The sequence below is a fragment of the Mustela nivalis genome (assembly GCF_964662115.1).
Source record: "Mustela nivalis genome assembly, chromosome: 16".
In the NCBI taxonomy this organism is placed as follows: Eukaryota; Metazoa; Chordata; class Mammalia; order Carnivora; family Mustelidae; genus Mustela; species Mustela nivalis.
In genome coordinates this window covers 35,850,392-35,874,135 of record NC_139035.1, presented here as the reverse complement: position 1 = coordinate 35,874,135, position 23,744 = coordinate 35,850,392, and the positions used below count along the sequence as shown (strand labels likewise).

General features: G+C 43.6%; 1 protein-coding gene across 5 annotated transcripts in view; it reads right to left on the bottom strand.

Annotated features, from left to right (window-relative positions):
• HHAT (hedgehog acyltransferase) overlaps positions 1-23,744 on the bottom strand; it is a 341,891-nt gene that overhangs the window by 142,316 nt on the left and 175,831 nt on the right. For all 5 annotated transcript variants that reach the window (XR_014303674.1, XM_082701866.1, XM_082701867.1 and 2 more), the window contains one exon: positions 3,754-3,789. Coding sequence is in view for 4 of the 5 variants with exons in the window: in XM_082701866.1 (XP_082557992.1) it covers positions 3,754-3,789 (36 nt within the window). In the remaining variant the exon portion in view is untranslated. The remainder of the gene's footprint in view (positions 1-3,753; positions 3,790-23,744) is intronic.

Genomic DNA, 23,744 nt, shown 5'->3' with positions numbered 1-23,744 from the left:
AGGTACAAAGCATCACCATGTGCCTCCATCAGAGGGGTGGGCTGCCTACAACTCCAGGTCAAATGAAAAATACCTTGGTCATCAAGAATCAAACCAACCCTCATGAAGCATTTTGACTTTCTTGCCAAAACTAACCCAAGCTAAACTCAAACATGCTACCCTATCCTTTAAAATGAAACAGAGCTATTTTCTTCCATAATCTCTCTTCCCAGATTGGACATGTCTTCCCTTTTTCATTGGTAGGACCCAAACCAAGAGCCTTTGTCTGAGGCTATTCTTAAGTGACTTGTGATTACTGTTTCCTGAAAGTCTTTCCTTTGATTTCTGTAAGATCTGGAATGATTGAGGTCACTCAATTTCCCCACAGTCATAATAAAACACCAACACCAAAAATGCTCACATTTCATCAAACTTGACAGCTCCTTCCTGCCCCCACAGCTCAGTGAAATACTCCAACAACTTATAAAGAAGCCTGCCCCTCGTTACAGTTGCCTAGGCTGGGAGTACAGAGAGGGCTCGTGGCTTTGTGGAAATTCATGTCATTCCGGAGAAGTCAATGTTATTTCCATCAACATAAAAGATGGAGCTGATTAGTTTCAGGCATGCTGCACTTTCTCTCATGCCAAACACTAAGTATTCAGAACAGTCTGACGACCCAGACACATGTGAAGAGCTTGCTGGAGTCAATGAATGTAGTTAATTAATTTCACCAATGCCTCCTCTTAAAGAAAGGGACTATATTTTCTTCTCTTGGTCAGTACAGGGTAGGAAGGATTCAAGCAGCATTGCCTCACTCTTCTGACCCTCTCCAGTTCTTTCCAGGGACAGAGTCCCAGGAACATGGCAGTACTCTCTGGTGCAACAAAGGTACTACCACCAGCTTTGCTTTCCCACTGCCTGGGCAACTGGGCAATCACACTCTGCTTCTCTCCACCCAACTGAAGCCACTTTCTCGAAGTTGAAAAGGGTACTTAGCACCTTCTGGTGGCTAAATACAAAATTTCCTCCAATTAAAAAGGAAAAAAAAAAGAAATCCCCACTCAAACCACCCTCTCCACCAGCTGCCTGGCCTTTCTTTTCTTCCCTTTCCAGCTTGACTTCTTGAAAGAGTTGTTGCTGTCATTCCCTCACATGCCCCTCACACAGTATCCCTACTTGCTTCAACCTTCGGGACCCTCATGCTGGGGTAACAGTTCTCACTAAGGGGCTCATGAGAAACAGCACTCTGTCCCCACGGGCTAGACCACCCAAACCAGGAGCAGAAAGGACCCATTTTTCTCATGGGAGCTGTAAATAAAGGGATGATATCCCCACCCCTAAAAGATGGAGAACTGCTCCCTCGAACCACCTCCTCACCACATCTCCAGCCCCTTAAATCCCAAACTGGGAGGAGGGTAGAAGAAGGAATTCAAGAGTCTTCATATCAGAGTCTTGGCTTAGGGCAGAATGCTGTCATGTGGGGGCAGGGTGAGATGGGCCCCCCCTCACCCCCCGGTGAGTATGAAGAGACCTTGTCACAGAGCCTGGGCATGCCCTCAAGGAGGAGAGACTCATTCCCTAACTGGATATAACAGCACACATACTGATTTGCTCTGCCCCTACCAGAGCAAACAAAAGGACAAGTGCAGAGAGATGTCAGGGCAGAAAGAAGCCTTAACCCCCAGTTCTGTTGGGTTCACAGAACACTGATGAAGGTGACCAGTACCCATCCAAAAGGGCCTCCTGCCAGGACAAGGGGATCCCAGCACCAGTTACATGAGAAGCCCTTAGCCGCCCCCTATCCTTCCCTCCCACCCAACACAGGAGATTTGTTCGGAGCCCAGAAGAAGGAAAGGGAGGAAGGGTCCCAGAGGTAGACCATCCCTCCCTCTGCCCCAACTTCAGGTCCCTCACAACACAAGACTGGGAAAGCCTTAAATCAGATGCCTACATTTCTCACAGTGGTACCCCAGACATATTCAAGTAAGTGATACATGATAGGCTTAACCATTATTTGTTGAATAAATGACTTAACAGCTTCTTCTTAATCCTTGCCCTCTTTGTCCTTTCTGCCTCATTTTGTTTGCTCCAACCACAAATATTTGTTGAAGGTTGATTCTGTACAATCTAATCAGGCCAAGGTGATTGAGACATGTTCCCTGCCCTCCAGAAAGTTAATAGAGAACACAGAAGCTACAGGCTAGCATCTGCCGCAAGTACATTAACTAAAAAATCCAAACCATCCGCTCAGGTATCCCCACCCAGCTTTCTCTCATCAGTTTAGATATGGAATTCTCATGTCTGCCTTTTTGGTGAGCATTATCCCTCCTGCTAAAACGCATTTACCCTTAATGGGTCAATAGTAGTGGGTATCACACTACCGTTTCTCATTAGGGCACACACTGTTTCTCATTAGGGCAGAATGCTGTCATGTGGGGGCAGGGTGAGATGGGCCCCCCCTCACCCCCCGGTGAGTATGAAGAGACCTTGTCACAGAGACTGGGCATGCCAACAATATTTCCGTGTACAGCCTTGGATGAAGCCCTGGAGAAATGTCCAGGAAAGCATGGCCCTTCTTAGAACACCACTGTAGGTGATGCAGCACAGAGGCAAAGCTGTGGGTTTCAGTAAAGGTGATGCCAGTGATGTACATTTCCCCTCAAATAGCATCTTCCCAACAGAAAGCTGGTCATGCACTGTGCAGAGCCAAACTGCTCTAACGTCTGGCCAGAAATCACATGTGATTTACAGGTGGTTTATTAGCAAACTCAGAATTGGCCTTTAAAGTCTCATACTTGGAGAACGCAAATCACTCTATACAATATCCTGTTTCCTTGTAATCACTAGCTTACAGTCCTTCAGCAACCGTTATTGCTTCTCACATATTTTTTGGAAAGATTTATTTATTTATTTATTTGACACAGAAAGAGAGATCACAAGTAGGCAGAGAAGCAAGCAGAGAAAGGAAACAAGCTTCCTGCTGAGTAGAGAACCCAATGCAGGGCTCGATCCCAGGACGCTGAGATCATCACCCGAGCTGAAGGCAGAGGCTTAACCCACTGAGCCACGCAGGCGCCCCTTCACATATGTTTTTAATGGGTTTTTTTAATGGCCATTTTTCATAGTTATTAGAATAATATATGCTCAATACAAAAAACATCTAGAAAATACAGCAAAGTTGATAGCAGAAAAAAATATCATGCAAATTTTCACCAACCCTGTTAATATTCTGGTATATTTCCATTTAACCTCTGTTTGATTTAATAGCTATTTAGAATTAATATGCCCCATAAGCCAACTCTGGTAAAAATCACCAATAAACTAGGATATAAACTGCCATCTGTAATCTTTTCCAATTATGAACAAGGTTGGAGCTGCATGACTGTAACACAAACAGTGGACTCAACTTGAAAAGTGTAAATTCAGTGGAGGGAAAACTGGTTAAGCGGTTGGTTAATGTATAGAAGCAAGATAGTGCTCTTCATTGTCCATATGTCTTTCCAGCAGCCCAGCACTTGGAGTAAGTTTGTCCAAGCTTTCGGGAAACTATCACTTTAGATATGAACCCCTTAAACAGAATTTCCTCTGATTCTTTAGAAAAAGATAATTTCATGTGAAATTCTTCTAGGCCCCCAAAACCATAGTGTTAGTGGTTGATTCTTTTGACAAGTATACAATTTGCCATTATTTGTCAAGATATTTTAAAAGGATTTTATTTTCATCCCAGTCTTCCATTATCTAGAATTTTATCTAGAATAAAAATTATGGGCTTACCTGATTAAGAAATCATGCAGTCCAACATCAAAATACCTGTTCAAAAAGACACAGACAAGTAGGTCAGTAAAAGCAATGTACAGCAACGGTGGACTTGACTAAAAAAACATAATTTACATTCAGAGCATGGTGAATAAATCAATCACTCTCTGACAGTGGTTCTGAGAGTATGACCCCTGGACTGCAGCCACAGCAGCATTACCTGGGAATGTGCTGGAAATGCAAATTCTCGGGCCCTACCTCAACATACTGATTCAGAAATTCTGAAGGTGGGTTCCAGCAATTAGATTTGACAAGCCCTCCAGGCAATTCTGAGGCCAAAGCACTGCTCTATGGCAGCAAAAGTGTCTCAGCAAGTCTATGCTCTCTCTCTCTCTAGAAAAAAAGGCTGTAAAGGCAGAGTGCAACATTTTGCCACCAGGTGAGCCCTTTTATAACACTAGCCATCTCAGATGTTTCCTTGCTCCAGCATAAATGAAATGTTTTACAAGTACAAAACCATGCTGGCCAAAGGTAAGAACAGAGGTGGGAAAGAGTCAGCTCAGTCCTTCCCTGTTCCTCCCAGCCATAGTCCCTGGAGCTTTTTCCCAGAGAGCAACCCTGGCCATAGCTGGGTCTGCCCTGGGAGGGAAGAGAGGAGAGGGGCTCCATGCACACGCTGGTGAGCTGGCCACTGTGCTTAGCCTCAAACTGGGCAGCCAGTCATTTCTGGGCAGTGGTAGACCCTTCAGAGACAGCTTCCCCTGCCACCACCAAACTGGCTTGGTCCATATGAATGGCATTGCCTTGGTTTCTCTATTTAGCTCATTTATTCCCCCTAAACCTCTGACCACTTAGCCAGTGTCCTTCTCTCCCCTTTGGGTCTGGCTATGAGTAAAAAGACTAGGGGGCTGGAACCATGATGCTGCTGCCCACCACGCATGACCGTTCCTCTTAACACCTAGATGGTGTTCATTGTTTCCCACCCAACAGCCTGGCCTCCCAGGTTCAATCTGCCCAAGTAAAGCCTGAGTTCATTCTGTCCCGACAGACAATGAGCAACAGACACAGAAATTCACCCTACACTGGGGTCTGACCACTGAGGCCCTGACTGTCCCTAGCTCCCAGCTTTACCCCTCCCCCATCCCTGGAACATCCAGCATGCCCGGCACCTCACCTCACCTGATGTAGAGCAGATGATTACTGACATTACAATAGGATGCCTTTGGGTACCTCTAAATGGCAAGCTCCCTTTATGTACTCAAAATCTGTTTACATGTCATGGACATAGGGTAGAAGAGAACAGAACAACAAAGCCAAAATATAAGTACCTCATTCACTGTATCACTTACTTGAAGTCATCACATGATTCAAGGAAAATGGAATTCAAGACACATAAATTCCACTTACTCATAAGTCTTCTGAAAAGAGCTCTAAATGGAGATGTACCTGCAGGGCTAGCTGATTTGTTTCAGTGGCTATTACACTGACCTGAGGAGATGCTAAGTTCTCCCTCCAATCATATTTAACACAGATTTTAAAAAAACAAACAAACCAAAAATGAAAAACAGAAATGATCCCTCCTCTCAACCAAAACCCAGGCTACATTCCTTGGCCACATAAGTAAATATTCATAGGACAGATAGCAACTGCAAGTTCGCCAGGATCTGCAATATGGGAGCTACAAGTATGTTTAGATTAGAACAAAGATTTCAGCTGCTTTCACTCATCCAAAACCTATTCAGCCTTTTCAAAGACATCAGCCACAGAAAGCATCAGATTCTGTTGCAGGAATCATAGCATAAAACAGACACAGAAAACCACAATATAGAAAGAGGAAAAGAAGACTCTGAGGGAGTAATAAGAAACCTAATACTACTCACAGAAGGGATTATTTAGAATCTAGAAGGTGGCAACTACTACGTTCGGTCACAATACACAAGCCGTTGCCAGTGAGGCTGGTGCTGGCTTCTCCACTCACCAGCGCAGGAATGAAAGCTCAGGGGATAAGTAACCAGCAGTGCTCCCAGCTAGCAGAGGACAAATCAGGGAGTCAAACTGGGCCCGAAAAGCCATGAATTGCTTGCTCTTCCCACTAAAAGCACAGGCTCTCACTGCCTCTCGTTATTACTAATTGAAAATGACTGTTCTTTTTAAGAATGGGTCCCTTTCCACCTGCCCTGATTCCTGCTTCTTCCCACGCGGCTGCCCTGCCCCAGGCAAGTGGAATCCTATCAGGCTCTGAGCTTCAGCTTCTCCATGGGAAAATGGAGATCCTTATTCATGGAAGGTTATGCAAAGCAGGTGAAATACCATAAATACGGGGCTTAGCACAGTGCCTGGTAAACCCGTGAGTACTCAATAACTAGTAATCTCCTTCCCTCCAACTTTGAGGAGTTGTTCTAATGGAAGCCCAATTCCCAAAAACTCAGTAGGAGAAGGAAGCCACACAAAAAGGAAATAGTAGGTCTCACTGTGCAGCCACCTCATCCAGGATGCAGGCAAGACCTGAGCAGTGGCGTAAAGGGTGGTACAGCTGGAGAGCTGTGGGACAGGCACGGAGCTCAGGAAACAGGCAGGAGAGCAGGAAGACCAATTATTCCATGGCGGCCTCATCGAGAGCCTTGAAGCTGCATGTGAGAGCTGGGGGGGGGGGGGGGCATACATGGAACAGGCTCTGGCCAGCAGGCAGGGAAGGCATCCTCCTGCCCTGGTTCAGACTGGCATGACCAGCTTCACCTGTCGCCATCGTGTCCCCTAAAATTTAGGGCCTAAATACACAGAAGTAAGGGATTATGATGAATGGTGTTTCAAAACATTTCTTCTCGTACAAATGTGAATGGTCATGGATAGAATTTGGGGCCAGGACAATGAGCATCTTTAAGCATCCTGCAATAGGCACACTTAGGTTGGGGGATACTATAATGAGTTACCAGTTACTTGGAAACCAGTGGAATGGAGAAGGTCAAGGAGGGGGATTAGCATCAGAAAATTTACCAGGAAAAACATAAGGGGAAGAACATGGAACTTCCCCCACATCTTACTCCTTTGCTCTATCAACTGATCTGTGTGGGTATTCATTCATTCACTCAACTGATATTTTGTCAGAGCCTTCAAAGTGCTGAGCCCTGATCTAGCCCTGAGGATGCGGGGGAGTAACATAACGAGGGTCCTGCTTCTCATGGCACTCACAACCCAGGTGGGAGACGTGAACAACCGATAAGCACTTACATAAAGGAGATAACATCAAAGAGCAGAGAATGCACACGAGGTAACAGGACAGAGCGGCCACATGACTGCTCAGGGAAGTCCTCTCTGAGGAGGTGACACCTGGGTTGAGATCCATATGGTCAGAAAGGACGAGCTATGCAAAGACCAGAGGGAGAAGCTTCCAGGCAGCAGGATGACTGGGTAAAGCCCTGCGGTGGGAAGAAATGTGACACTCTGGAGGACAGGAAGAAGGCCAGCAAGGCTGGAACAAGCCAAGGTAGTAGGAAAGAGAGGCAGGGACCAGATCTGAGAAGGCAGTATGTAAGAAGTTTGGACTTCATGTTAACATCGATGGAAAGCACTAATGGGTCTTTATCAGGGGAACGGTATTTTTTCATTTGTTTAAATTTTATTCATTTAGGGGGTGAGGCAGTGGCATGCTTTATGTATCAAAAAGAACACTCTGGGTGTCCTGAATAGAAAGGATGGGAACAGAAGCGGGGCGGGGGGCCATGGCCGTCTAGCTGAGAGGTGACGAGGACTCACCGCAGGATGGAAACACTGGAAATGAGGGCAGAGAGACAGGGATGGACTCAGAGCAGATTCTGTGGTCAAGTACGGAGACTTGCTCACAGGCTCGCGCAGGATGGAGCCAAGGAAGGGAGGGAAGGATGGAAGCGGAAAATGCCGTGTGAAATAGCGGACCACCTTGCATCTCACAGTCCCGCACCAGGCAACCAAAGGCTCAGCCAGGCCCTGGCTGCTTCTGGAGGCCCCACAGTAACACCTGGTGAGGGGACGACAATGTTCTGTGACTGGCTCTACTTGGATAACAGCTCACCTGCTGGAAGAAGTGTAAAATCACGGCAACGGTTTGGGGTCTTTTTAATGAATTTATTGTGGCAAAAACCACATAACACAAAACTTCCACTTGAACCATGTCTTCCATGTACAGCTCAGGGGCATTAAGCACACTCACACTGCTGTGCAACCATCACCACCATCCAGCTCCAGAACTTCTTCAGCCTGCCTCATGTGAAACACAGGGTTTCCTCTTTACCATAGAAAAGCAGAGGTGGGCTCCTTCCAAAGGGCTCAGAGTTGCCCCCTCACACAGGGCTGTGTCTCACACAGATACAGTCTAGAAGTATCTTCTCACTTAATTTTCCTGTATAGATGTAAAGGGCACCTTGGGAACTACAGTAAAAAGGAAATATGCCTTTCTTTTTTTATTTTAGAATTGTATGCCAGGCACTGGGCTAGGCCCTCTAGGTATTACCTCTTTTCATCTTCACCACATGCCAGAGTAGATCCCTGTTTTATAAAGCCCCGTGTCCTTATCCCCTATCACATAGCTAGTTAGCTGCTGAGTCAGGACCTAGCTCAGAGTACCAAACGCCAAAGTCTGTGCTTTTTCACTTTGCGTGTTCAGCCACTGATTCAGCCACTGCTAACAAATAGTTAGCACATGTCAGGAAGTGGGAATTCAGTAATGCACAGCACAGAACCCCTGCTTCAAGGAAAGTGGAGCCTAGGAAAGAGATGCCAGAGTCAACGATAAGTTCAATACAGTGTGATGAACAGCAAATGTTCTAACCCTCAAGGGACTGCCAAGTCCAAGAGGGCAAGAACCAGAGCCAGTCACCGAGCAGATACTCAATAAATATGTGTTACGTGAACCAAAGTGTGAGTGGTGTGCTGTACCCGGACACCCCCGATGCCTCCGTCTGCTTTGGCCCTTGGCACAGTGCACACAGAAGATGCCCAAGGTGGTCATTTAATACGCCAAGTGCCACATGTAAATATATAAAATAAATACCCACAGCTAGAAATGGGGCTTCTCTCCTGAAACACGATGCCTGTCAAACTGCAGCACAATCCTTATCACCTTCTGAGAAAATAATCTCTCCTAGCTACCAGCCTTCGGTAAACCAGGATTTCCTTAACAGACATGAGAAACAGTGACCTTGCGTGTGTTATTCTTGGTTCCTTCCAGAAATCAAAAATAGGAAGTCTTTTATGTGTGGATGAGATAGAAAAGTTTTTGTTGTCCAAATGTCATCTAGGCACAGCAGCGGGAGGCAGCTTTCAGCTTGCTCCATGGAGAGGAAGTTTCCAAAAAGCTTACAATGTCCTACCTAAGGCTGTAAACTTCCCATCACAGGGTGAGTTTGAGCACGGGTTATAAGAATATTTAGAGGAGGGAGGAGTACGATGGCGGAGAAGTAGCAGACTGAGACTACATCAGCTAGCCTGAGATCAGCTAGATAGCTTATATAAAGAATGCAAACACCTACAAATCCATCGGCAGATCAAAGAGAAGAAGAACAGCAATTCTGCAAACAGAAAAACAACCACTTTCTGAAAGGTAGGACTGGCGGAGACTTGAATCCAAAGCGACGGGAAGACAGACCCCGGGGGGAGGGGCCGGCTCCCGGCAGCAGCGGAGCAACAGAGCACAAAATCGGGACTTTTAAAAGTCTGTTCCACTGAGGGACATTGCTCCAGAGGCTAAACCGGGGCGAAACCCACGCGGGGTCAGCGTGGCCTCAGGTCCCGCAGGGTCACAGAAGGATCGGGGGTGTCTGAGTGTCGCAGAGCTTGCGGGTATTGTAACAGGAAAACTGGCTACAGAGACAGAGCCGACAGTAAGCTCGCAGCTCAGTGTTACCTTGAACCGGCCGCAGGCTCGGTGAGCTCGGAGCGCGGCCGGAGGTCACGCAGACGGGAGTAACTGGGCGCTGTTCTCTGAGGGCGCACTGAGGAGTGGGACCCTGGGCTCTCGGCTCCTCCGGGCCGGTGACCAGGAGGCCGCCATTTGTATTCCCGTCCTCCGGAACTCTACGGAAAGCGCTCAGGGAACAAAAGCTCCGGAAAGCAAACCCGAGCGGATTACTCAGCCCGGCCCCTGGTAAGGGTGGTGCAATTCAGCCTGGGGCAAAGACACTTGAGAATCACTACACCAGGCCCCTCCCCCAAAAGATCAACAAGAAATCCAGCCAAGACCAAGTTCACCTACCAAGGAGTGTGGTTTCAATACCAAGGAGAGCAGCAGAATTCCAGAGGAGGAGAAAGCAAAGCACAGAACTCATGGCTTTCTCCCTGTGATTTTTTTTTTTAGTCTTGCAGTTAATTTAATTTTTTTCTTTTTCTTTTTTCTCGCCTTCGGATAAAATTTTTTTTTTTAATTTTTACACTTTTTCTTTTTTAACGTTTTTTAACTAGTTTATCTAATATATATATTTTTTCTTTTTTATATTTTTCTTTATTCGTTTTCTTTTTTTTTTTCTCTTTTTTTTTTTTTTTCTTTCTTCCTTTTGAACCTCTTTTTATCCCCTTTGTCCCCCCTCACGATTTGGGATCTCTTCTGATTTGGATAAAGCATATTTTCCTGGGGTTGTTGCCACCCTTTTAATATTTTACTTGCTCCTTCATATACCCTTATCTGGGCAAAATGACAAGACGGAAAAATTCACCACAAAAAAAAGAATAAGAGGCAGTACCGAAGGCTAGGGACCTAATCAATACAGACATTGGTAATATGTCAGATCTAGAGTTCAGAATGACAATTCTCAAGGTTCTAGCCGGGCTTGAAAAAGGCATGGAAGATATTAGAGAAACCCTCTCGGGAGATATAAAAGCCCTTTCTGGAGATATAAAAGAACTAAAATCTAACCAAGTTGAAATCAGAAAAGCTATTAATGAGGTGCAATCAAATATGGAGGCTCTCACTGCTAGGATAAATGAGGCAGAGGAAAGAATTACCGATATAGAAGACCAAATGACAGAGAATAAAGAAGCTGAGCAAAAGAGGGACAAACAGCTACTGGACCACGAGGGGAGAATTCGAGAGATAAGTGACACCATAAGACGAAACAACATTAGAATAATTGGGATTCCAGAAGAAGAAGAGAGGGGGAGCAGAAGGTATACTGGAGAGAATTATTGGGGAGAATTTCCCCAATATGGCAAAGGGAACGAGCATCAAAATTCAGGAGGTTCAGAGAAAGCCCCTCAAAATCATAAGAATAGGCCCACACCCCGTCACCTAATAGTAAAATTCACAAGTCTTAGTAACAAAGAGAAAATCCTGAAAGCAGCCCGGGAAAAGAAGTTTGTAACATACAATGGTAAAAATATTAGATTGGCAGCTGACTTATCCACAGAGACCTGGCAGGCCAGAAAGAGCTGGCATGATATTTTCAGAGCACTAAACGAGAAAAACATGCAGCCAAGAATACTATATCCAGCTAGGCTATCATTGAAAATAGAAGGAGAGATTAAAAAGCTTCCAGGACAAACAAAAACTGAAAGAATTTGCAAACACCAAACCAGCTCTACCGGAAATATTGAAAGGGGTCCTCTAAGCAAAGAGAGAGCCTACAAGTGGTAGATCAGAAAGGAACAGAGACCATATACAGTAATAGTCACCTTACAGGCAATACAATGCCACTAAATTCATATCTCTCAATAGTTACCCTGAATGTTAATGGGCTAAATGCCCCTGTCAAAAGACACAGGGTATCAGAATGGAAAAAAAAAACAAAACCCATCTATATGTTGCCTCCAAGAAACTCATTTTAAGCCCGAAGACACCTCCAGATTTAAAGTGAGGGGGTGGAAAAGAATTTACCATGATAATGGACATCAGAAGAAAGCAGGAGTGGCAATCCTTATATCAGATCAATTAGATTTTAAGCCAAAGACTATAATAGGAGATGAGGAAGGACACTATATCATACTCAAAGGGCCTGTCCAACAAGAAGATCTAACAATTTTAAATATCTATGCCCCCAACGTGGGAGCAGCCAACTATATAAGCCAATTAATAACAAAATCAAAGAAACATATCAACAATAATACAATAATAGTAGGGGACTTTAACACTCCACTCACTGAAATGGACAGATCATCCAAGCAAAAGATCAGCAAGGAAATAAAGGCCTTAAACGACACACTGGACCATATGGACATAACAGATATATTCAGAACATTTCATCCCAAAGCAACAGAATACACATTCTTCTCTAGTGCACATGGAACATTCTCCAGAATAGTTAACATCCTCAGTCCTAAATCAGGACTCAATCGGTATCAAAAGATTGGGATCATTCCCTGCATATTTTCAGACCACAATGCTCTAAAGCTAGAACTCAACCACAAAAGGAAGTTTGGAAAGAACCCAAATACATGGAGACTAAACAGCATCCTTCTAAAGAATGAAGGGATCAACCCGGAAATTAAAGAAGAATTGAAAAAAATCATGGTAACAAATGATAATGAAAATACAATGGTTCAAAATTGTGGGACACAACAAAGGCAGTCCTGAGAGAAAAATATATAGCAGTACAAGCCTTTCTCAAGAAACAAGAAAGGTCTCAGGTACACAAGCTAACCCTACACCTAAAGGAGCTGGAGAAAGAACAAGAAAGAAACCCTAAGCCCAGCAGGAGAAGAGAAATCATAAAGATCAGAGCAGAAATCAATGAAATAGAAACCAAAAAAACAATAGAACAAATCAACGAAACTAGGAGCTGGTTCTTTGAAAGAATTAATAAAATTGATAAACCCCTGGCCCGACTTATCAAAAGGAAAGGAGAAAGGACCCAAATAAATAAAATCATGAATGAAAGAGAAGAGATCACAACTAACACCAAAGAAATACAAACTATTATAAGAACATACTATGAGCAACTCTACGCCAACAAATTGGACAATCTGGAAGAAATGGATGCATTCCTAGAAACATATAAACTACCACAACTGAACCAGGAAGAAATAGAAAGCCTGAACAGACCCATAACCAGTAAGGAGATTGAAACAGTCATTAAAAATCTCCAAACAAACAAAAGCCCAGGGCCAGACGGCTTCCCAGGGGAATTCTACCAAACATTTAAAGAAGAACTAATTCCTATTCTCCTGAAACTGTTCCAAAAAATAGAAATGGAAGGAAAACTTCCAAACTCATTTTATGAGGCCAGCATCACCTTGATCCCAAAACCAGACAAGGATCCCATCAAAAAAGAGAGCTATAGACCAATATCCTTGATGAACACAGATGCGAAAATTCTCACCAAAATACTAGCCAATAGGATTCAACAGTACATTAAAAGGATTATTCACCACGACCAAGTGGGATTTATTCCAGGGCTGCAAGGTTGGTTCAACATCCACAAATAAGTCAATGTGATACAACACATCAATAAAAGAAAGAACCAGAACCATATGATTCTCTCAATAGATGCTGAAAAAGCATTTGACAAAGTACAGCATCCCTTCCTGATCAAAACTCTTCAAAGTGTAGGGATAGAGGGCACATACCTCAATATCATCAAAGCCATCTATGAAAAAGCCACCCCAAATATCATTCTCAATGGAGAAAAACTGAAAGCTTTTCCGCTAAGGTCAGGAACACGGCAGGGATGTCCATTATCACCACTGCTATTCAACATAGTACTAGAGGTCCTAGCCTCAGCAATCAGACAACAAAAAGGAAATTAAAGGCATCCAAATCGGCAAAGAAGAAGTCAAATTATCACTCTTTGCAGATGATATGATACTATATGTGGAAAACCCAAAAGACTCCACTCCAAAACTGCTAGAACTTGTACAGGAATTCAGTAAAGTGTCAGGATATAAAATCAATGCACAGAAATCAGTTGCATTTCTCTACACCAACAGCAAGGCAGAAGAAAGAGAAATTAAGGAGTCAATCCCATTTACAATTGCACCCAAAACCACAAGTTACCTAGGAATAAACCTAACCAAAGAGGCACAGAATCTATACTCAGAAAACTATAAAGTACTCATGAAAGAAATTGAGGAAGACACAAAGAAATGGAAAAATGTTCCATGGTCGTTGATTGGAAGAATAAATATTGTGAAAATGTCTATGCTACCTAAAGCAATCTACACATTTAATGCAATTCCTATCAAAGTACCATCCATCTTCTTCAAAGAAATGGAACAAATAATGCTAAAATTTATATGGAACCAGAAAAGACCTCGAATAGCCAAAGGGATTTTGAAAAAGCAGCCAAAGTTGGTGGCATCACAATTCCGGACTTCAAGCTCTATTACAAAGCTGTCATCATCAAGACAGCATGTTACTGGCACAAAAACAGACACATAGATCAATGGAAGAGAATAGAGAGCCCAGAAATAGACCCTCAACTCTATGGTCAACTAATCTTCGACAAAGCAGGAAAGAATGTCCAATGGAAAAAATACAGCCTCTTCAATAAATGGTGTTGGGAAAATTGGACAGCCACATGCAGAAAAATGACATTGGACCATTTCCTTACACCACACACGATAATAGACTCAAAATGGATGAAAAACCTCAATGTGCGAAAGGAATCCATCAAAATCCTTGAGGAGAACACAGGCAGCAACCTCTTCGACCTCAGCGGCAGCAACATCTTCCTAGGTACATCGCCAAAGGCAAGGGAAGCAAGGGCAAAAATGAACTATTGGGATTTCATCAAGATCAAAAGCTTTTTCACAGCAAAGGAAACAGTTAATAAAATCAAAAGACAACTGACAGAATGGGAGAAGATATTTGCAAACGACATATCAGATAAAGGACTAGTGTCCAGAATCTATAAAGAACTTAGCAAACTCAACACCCAAAGAACAAATAATCCAATCAAGAAATGGGCAGAGGACATGAACAGACATTTCTGCAAAGAAGACATCCAGATGGCCAACAGACACAGGAAAAAGTGCTCCATATCACTCGGCATCAGGGAAATACAAATCAAAACCACAATGAGGTATCACCTCACACCAGTCAGAATGGCTAAAATCAACAAGTCAGGAAATGACAGATGCTGGCGAGGATGCGGAGAAAGGGGAACCCTCCTGCACTGTTGGTGGGAATGCAAGCTGGTGCAGCCACTCTGGAAAACAACATGGAGGTTCCTCAAAATGTTGAAAATAGAACTGCCCTATGACTCAGCAATTGCACTACTGGGTATTTACCCTAAAGATACAAACGTAGTGATCCAAAGGGGCACGTGCACCCGAATGTTTATAGCAGCAATGTCCACAATAGCCAAACTATGGAAAGAACCTAGATGTCCATCAACAGATGAATGGATCAAGAAGATGTGGTATATATACACAATGGAATACTATGCAGCCATCAAAAGAAATGAAATCTTGCCATTTGCGACAACATGGATGGAACTAGAGCGTATCATGCTTAGCGAAATAAGTCAAGCGGAGAAAGACAACCATCATATGATCTCCCTGATATGAGGAAGTGGTGATGCAACATGGGGGCTTAAGTGGGTAGGAGAAGAATAAATGAAACAAGATGGAATTGGGAGGGAGACAAACCATAAGTGACTCTTAATCTCACAAAACAAACTGAGGGTTGCTGGGGGGAGGGAGGTTGGGAGAAGGGGGTGGGATTATGGACATTGGGGAGGGTATGTGCTTTGGTGAGTGCTGTGAAGTGTGTAAACCTGGTGATTCACAGACCTGTACCCCTGGGGATAAAAATATATGTTTATAAAAAATTAAAAATTAAAAATTAAAAAAAAAAAGAATATTTAGAGGAGTGAACCACTGCATGGAAAGCTGGAATGGATGACCTTAGTGGGTCCACCTGGCCTCAGGTTTCCTGTAGTTACTTTCAGGAACCACCTCAAAGTCTGAACGCGCCCTTGCCCAGCAGCTGCTCTGATGACGGTCAGCACACCCGCAAACTGGGCCTGCGCTGAGGGTCCCATGGCAGCCCCAAAGGCTTACTTATTACCACCCTGATTGCTGTGCTTGTAGAGCCTCCCAGGCTGCCGGAATTGGGCTCATTGCCCCTGACACAGTGCTGCACATGGGTTTACCCCTGCAGCAACCCCCACTTTGGCAGGGGAGGGCCAGCCCCACACAGCACATCCATGGCAGGACTCAGAGCAGATCCCACACATGGTTTGAGGATGTGCTCTGCCCTGCTAGGCTGCCTGCCTCCCAGGCTCCCGGTTCTTCCTCCCAGGCTCATCCACTGCTTGGGAGCTGGGGATACAAACAGCAAGGAGCCATGGCCAGAAGCTGCCAATGCCATCTCACTGGGGAGGTGTGGTGTAGAGCCACGGCTGTCAGGGCCGCGTGGCAGGCCATACACAGGGCAGCGTTTGTATGAAGTACCACGGTTACGTCTCAGTCCTTGCTCTAAGTCTTCAATCTATAGTCCTCACTGTCTCCTCTGCAGATGTGGTCCCCCGCCAGTGTTAAGCTCTCCCATTCCTGCCTGTTTAGTGTGAAAACTGATTTTGACAGCTGGAGGTAAAACCGAGTCCAAAGACTAAGAGAATAAAGTCTATCCCCAGACTCCAGAAGCCCTGATCATTTCTGGCTGGGCTACCTAGCTTCACTTCAGAGAATGGAAAAGACCTTCAAGTCTGTCTGCACTGGCCTCCTTCCTCACTTGACAGACTAGGAAACAGGATGAAAAGATGAGGTCATCTGAAACAGCTCCACAACCAGTGCCAGAGCCGCGGCCAGCAGTTCCCGAGACCCTACTTTATCATTCAGTGTGTCCCCACACAGCCTCCTCCTAGTCTCCACTGGCATTTTTTGGAGAATGCCCTAGACTGGCAACAGGCTTCCTGACGACATCGCGTGATAAGCGGCACCATGTTATACCACGTTCGTCTCTATTGGTGGAAGTCACACGAAGGCTCTGCAAGAGCCCTCACTCTCTTATGCTCTCTCCACTGCCTGGGCCTGTCTGGACCTAACCTGCATATCAATTTGAGATTCAGAGCCTGCTGACAGTCAAGAATAAAAAGTGATGGTGGGGGTTATCTACAACAGCCAAATTATGGAAACAGCCCAAGTGTCCAACCATCGACTGATGAATGCATAAGGAAGATGTGGTGTAGATATACAATAGATTATCATTCTGCCATAAAAAAAGAATGAAATCTTGCCATTTGCAACAACATGGATGATCTAGAGTATTCTGTTGAATGAAATAAATCAGTCAGAGAAAATAAATACTGTGTGATCACTCATGTGGAATTTAAGAAACAAAACAAATGAGCAAAAGTGGCGGGGTTGGGGGAGAGAGAGAGAAGCAGACCAAGAAACAGATTCTTAACTGTGGAGAACAAACTGATGGTTACCAGAGAAGGGGTGGGTAGGGGGTTGGGGAAATCAGTGATGGGGATGAAGGAGGGCACTTGCTGTGATGAGCCCTGGGTGATGTATGAACATGTTGAATCACTATATTGTCCATCTGGAACTAATATTACACTGTATGTTAACTAACTGGAATTTGAACAAAAAACTTTTTTAAAAGTCATGCTGGGGGATCAGGGAAAATTAAAAGTGAACTTAGGCCAGTAAGACCCCAATTGGCAGCCAAAGCACATTTGGTAAAATACCAAAGTCTGATGGGGAAGTAGAAAGTAAGAACCACAGCCCATGAAGAGAAATTCTAAAAAGCTAACAGTAAAAAACCAACAACAACAAAACAAAAAAACGGTGCTGGGTCTTCACAGGACATGCTCTTCACTGCATCAGAAAGTATGTCTGCCATCAGATTATTAGGGAGCAAATTCTGGGAATACAGGCCAAAAGCCTGGACATCTGGGCATTTCAGAATGTTAGAGAAAGAACAAGAGAGAAGGTGCCAGGCATAAACAGCTCAGGAGTGAAGAGCTTTAGGGTAGAAACCACATCTCCGAAGATGTAGAATTAGAAATTCAAGGTCTGAACTCTGGGTTATCTCACTTAATAACATCTGACCGTGGGTAGAAAAATCACCTCTCCACATCTCAGGGTTTATAACTGTGGCACAGAGATAATACCCACAGCACAAAAAGGAACAAATATAGTGGGTACAAGGGGTTCATAAACCTTCTGCAAATGTCCAAGGGTATTTTCTTTCCTCCTCAGACTTTGTGAAGTTTTCCTAAGGCTCTTCCCCAAACTGCATCAATGCCATATGCATTTGTTCATCCAGCAAATATTTATTGAGCACCTTCTAGACTCTAAAAAGCACCTTCAGACCCTGCAGGAGATGACTGGGATCCGAGCGTGAACACGACAGCTGAGTTCCTATCCTCGTGTGTATTCCAGAAACAACTCCTTTATCTGATAGGTGATTTCAAAATGTTTTCACTCAGTCTGTAGCTTGTCTTTTCTCAAAGCACAAAAGTTTTGTGCTACCTCTCAAAGCACAAAAGTTTTGAATTTATAAAAATCCATCCATCAGTGTTTGTTTTTTTTTTCCAATGGTGGATCATGTATTAGTATCTTTATGTGAAACATCTTTGTCTAACTCATGGTCCTAAAGCTTTATTTCTCTTATACTTTCTTCTTAAAATCTTTACGTTTGATTTTTAAATGTAAGTCTTTAATCTATTTTTCCAGTAAAAACATACATGTCGTTTATTAAATGTGCTTTATAGACAGTTAACAAAAAAGAATCACTATGACATCACACCTTGTTGTCAAGTCTTTAATCTACTTTAATTTTTGTGCACACTGTAGGTAAGAGTCTAAGTTCATCTGGCTTCTCATCTCTTCATGTAAAAATGTCTCCCAAACATATCTGGCAACATGGAGGTCATTGGCAGCTTGACCAGTGCATCAAGTCTCATCAAGTGGTGGAAACGGAAGCCAGACCAGAGCTGAGAGCAGAGTGAATGAAAAGGACAGGAAGCAGAGACAGTGGGATATAAATAACACCTATGATCGGTTTGGTGCTGAAGAGGGAGGAGAAGGGTAGTAGGTGCAGAAGGACAAGACAACCGAGGTTGTTTCTTGTCCATCTGGGGTAGGGCGGGGGGGTTCCACAGTGACACAGGATGGGTGCAGAGGACAGAAGATTGAGCAAAGGCAAAGAATTTTAACAAAAGATGAGGCAAAGCTATCATGAGAGAGAAGTGGATGACGCTTCAGCTCCCCCCATGGAAGCCAAATGGCAGTGACTCCCACAGAACATCACTGGGTTGGAATCTAAAGTGTTGCTGAGATGAAAGGCAGCTGGCCCCAGAGCCATAGGGGATGGCGACACAATGCTCTCCTTTCTTCCAGGAGGCATTTGTGCCCACAATGCCACCAGAAGTAGCAAGACAAAGTGAGAGAAATCCATGCCCTGATATCCCCCTGCTGATCCTCCCACCCAGGCTGCCTTTGACAACCCAACTACCGAATTCTCTCCAAATGCAGAGTAATATCTGACTTTTGCCTTTTATTCCCCCTTCAGGAAAAGATTATGCAGAGACATGGGCCTCAGCTTCCATTTATAAAGTAAACTGGGCCCAAGACACCCAGTGCTTCAGGAACCACAATAAAGTAGGTCGGGCCTCGAAAGGCTGGAGACTGGAACTGGGCAACAAGTCAACACTCACCCAAAACATGCTAGCAGGTCACAAAAGTTTAACACAAAGCAAACATTAACACAATCTTAAAAGCCAATAATGTCTTCTCTGTACATAGATTTTTCCAGCCAATCCTGTTATTGAAATCTCATTAGAAAGTACAGCTTTTCTCATGTAGATACGACATTACTATGAGGGGTCCTTCATGACACGTGTTTGATGAAGCTGCCCACTGTGGTTTGAAAAACTGCCATCGCATGATCATGTCAATGATCTAGCTTTGCCCCTGGGAGTCATCAAATATTTGGTTCTTCCACTGTCCGTAATCCAAGGCCAACCAAATTGAAAATACAGATATGAAACTCAAATGTGTTTAACTGGGGTGAAGTACATAGGTTTTTCCTCCTTTTTAATAGGGAAATAAAAGATTCTTTACTATAGCTGGAATTCAAAAATAATGGTCATTAATATCTAAAAGTGATACTTAATAACAAATTTTAAAAGAAATTCAATATTAGTCTCATTCTCACTAAATTATATCCTTTCCCTCCTGTTTAGTTTCGTATCTGTTATATATCAGAGCCTTGATAAGAATGCCTCTCCAGTATTTACCCCTTACTTGACCATCTAGGATATAATCAGATTTTAGAGTTTAAAACAACCACATCCCCAAATCTTTGCAGCCTCTCCTGTACTCATGAATTACTAGCAAAACTTCTTAGTTTCTCCTTGGACGTCTCTTTCACCTAGATGGCTCCAGCTAATCAAAGTGAATATGACTATTTTTCCTTCTATAATTTTCTATCAAGTTCTCTTTATAGAAATCCAAAGAACAAAATAAAGGTGGCCATACAGCAATAATCTGTCAGTGGGAGAATAACCCACATCACAATCTAGCAGAGGCAGAAGCAGAGACACGGGGACGGAGCTCTGCAGGGCTGGGTCGTGGTGTGAGGCTTGACGCTGGAAGCAGCCTAACATGAATGCTCTCACTGGGACTGCACAGGACAAGCTGCATAAATGCAATCAGCACAGCAGAGGCAGCAGGGAAATTGAATCATCTCAAATCAAGAGATATCAGGGCAGAGAGCTTACACACATACACAAGCTCTTGGCTTTTCATAAACCACCATGTAAACATTTGCCTTTGTTTTCCGTAGTTTTAATATCAGAGCCAGGTTGGGAGCCCACACCTAGAGCAACTTCTCCAGAAGTCCTCCATTCAGACAGCATTCCAGACAGAGAAGTCCTTTCATGCAGCTGACTGATGAGCTGCTTGGTCTACCAGGAATCTGGCCTTCAGGGATTTGTGGGCTGGAACCTAAAGGGATCTTCAAAATTCTCTAGCTTGCAGTCCTCAACCTGCTCACTCAAGCTGTCAGTGGTCAGCATCTGTGTTACTAAAATTAAAGGCCTCTCCCTTTTTGGATGTTACCAAAAGTGACATGGACTTCAAAGGCAAATGAGTTCTTACTTCAAAAAACGGGAATTACATTGTAAATTGTCTCCAACAATTTAAAGTTCACAGATTTCAAGGAAAATTAAAATAGATTACCTTTAATGAAAACACCAAGGAAAAGTAGCATTGTACGCATACTGAACCACAAACTTGTTCGTCTGAAGATAAACCCTTTCAAGAGAATAAGGAATTTAATTCCCTCCTCTCCCCAACAAATACTCATCGAGCCTCTACCTCAGACCAGATACTGCCAGGTGCTGCGAAGAGTCTCTGCTTGCAAGAGCGTGCACTTAAGGAAACAACTGCTACGTGAACTACAAACTACAATAAGGCCAGCATGTTAGGGGAGCATGTCTTCGAGAACAAAAGGGCCTCTATCCTTAGGAGCCTGCTGAGAGTGACAGTCCTCCAGTTGTCCCCTACGACTAGCAGACGAGGAAAAGCCCTCAGTCACAAGTTCTTAAGTGGTCAGAAGAGACCAAAGGCCCCGGGTCTGACAAGAATGAGCACCCCCAAGCACAAAGAGTAAACACCACAGCAGAAGGCTCCCAATTATTTGGTAGCACTCACTTCATCCCAAGAAATTACTCCATTCTGAAACTCCCACAGTTTTAAGTTAAGAGCCAGTGGCCATATGTTTCTACTTAGTGTTGTGCTTTCTATTGGCCTCTTAACTGTTTAACTAGAAACTTCTAGAAGGCTTAGAGCCTATTAGTACCTCAAAGACAGTATGTTCTTTTTCAGTCACTTATGCATGTAAAAAATAAAATAAAATAAAATTTAAAATAAAAAATAAAATAACATGCCAGCTAGGAGAGCTAAAATATATTTATTTTTCACAGCAAGGTATATCAAATTATTTTAAAAGTCCTATCGGGGTACCTGGGTGGCTCAGTGGGTTAAACCTCTGTCTTTGGCTTGGGTCACGGTCTCAGGGTCCTGGGATCGAGCCCCACATCGGGCTCTTTGTTCAGTGGGGAGCCTGCTTCTACCTCTCTCTCTCTGCCTGCCTCTCTGCCTACTTGTGATCTCTGTCTGTCAAATAAATAAATAAAATCTTAAAAAAAAAAAAAAGTCCTATCGGACTATTTAATCTATTCTCTAAGATTCTTTTAAGTAAGGCACACCTTTATACATGTAATAATCCCTCTTCCCAAAACATAAAACTTTCTGTTTATCCCATTTATCTATAGGTAGAATTTTCCACAAGATCATTACCTAGACCACATTCACGTGCCAATAAGCAAGTAGAAAAAAAAAAGGCAGAACATATTACTATCACAAAACCATATCTACAGAAACCTGGCCACAGGTTTGAAGTGGGAGCTCACACACAAGAACTGTACTTGTCAGACAAGTAAAAGATACAAAACTACAGCAATCAGACAGGGGAGCTATGAAAGGACCTTGGTGCAGGATCATTTTATTTAGGGACAAGCAGTCCCATACAGCCCATTTAGACTTCAGTTGTAAAAAACTGTAAAACTCACTGGTGTGAACACTCATGATCTAAAAGTCAGCAGAACTCAGCCATGGGAGCAGAAGACGATCAACAGCAGAGCTTCTGCAACAGGCTTCTGCCAGCTCACAGACACCTCCGCCTCAGAGAGCAGTATTTCTTTAACATCTTTTTCTACATGACCTACATTAACAAACGTATTTCATAGCTCAACCCAGCACTCACAGAGATAGAGAGGTTGTGGTAGCCAAGCTCCAGGATGGCCCTCAGTGGTCCCCACCTCTGACATTCATACCTATGTGTGGTCCCCCCGTACCAGGATCCGTCCACGTGAAATCATGTTAGAAGTGACAACGAGTCACTGCTGAGACTAGGTCATAAAAGAGACTATGGCTTCGGTCTTGGGGATGCTCTCTGGTTCTCTTTCTCCAATCATGTACTCTGGTGAAGGACAGCTGTGACAACATAAATAGCCCTAAGAAAAGATCCCTGTGGCCAGGAGCTGAGCCCCCTAACAAACCACCACAGGAGTGACCTACAAGCAGGTCCCAGTGACTGCAACCCTGACCCTGCCTTCATCCTGAGGCAAACCAACCAGTGAGGCAGCCCCTGATCCCCAGAAATGATAGAGGCTTATTGTTTTCAACTGCTAAGTTACACAGAAACAAATAACTACTACAGGTATATAAGTGAAAGAAAAAGTTTCTAGAAGTCTGTCTTACTTTTACTCTGAGCAATTCATAGTGATATTTCTATTCTGCTCCATTTTTCAGAAAGCTGTTTGCAACCCACGAAATTGAGTATGACCTACCAACTGGTCATAACCTAAGTGATTCAAGAGACACTGACAATATACCAATTATCTTGAGTCCGGTGTATACATATCACATATATGCAGACATATACAGATTTGTGAATATGCATTTATATAGATATAGATAGAATATGTACTAACAAACCATATCTATAGCTATTATTTCAACTGATTTCTCACAATAACTCAGAGTGAGACAAGAATTAAAATCCCCACTTTCCAGAGGAGTAAAATATGATGCTCAAAAAAGGCTATTTAATTTGCCTGAAGTCTAAGAGGTAAGAACAACAGAACTGGGCCTGGCACTCAGGCCTTCAAGCTCCTGGTATTTCCCCAGATGCAATTCATTATATGAATCTCTCATTATACACCTATGTAAAGATATATGTACATTCAATATTTACTACACACTTATATTAATACAAATATGTATAACAGAGGACACTTTAAGTTTGTAATCCATTCTGTAAATATCCTCCTGGACTTGCATTCAGTCATCCAGGACATCACTCCCTCCTGATTTCCCTCAGACCTCATGGGCTGCTCCTTCTCAGATGTCTTTGCTGATTCCAAACTGTCGCTGTCAAAGAGTCAGGGCTCCTTCTTCCTTGATCCTCTTCTCTACACACTCATTCCCATGGCTGTCTCACTACCTCATCTCCGAGTTTTAAATGCTCTCTATAGGCTTAAAATTCCCAAATTGGCATTTCCAATTCAGACCTCTCTCCTGTACTC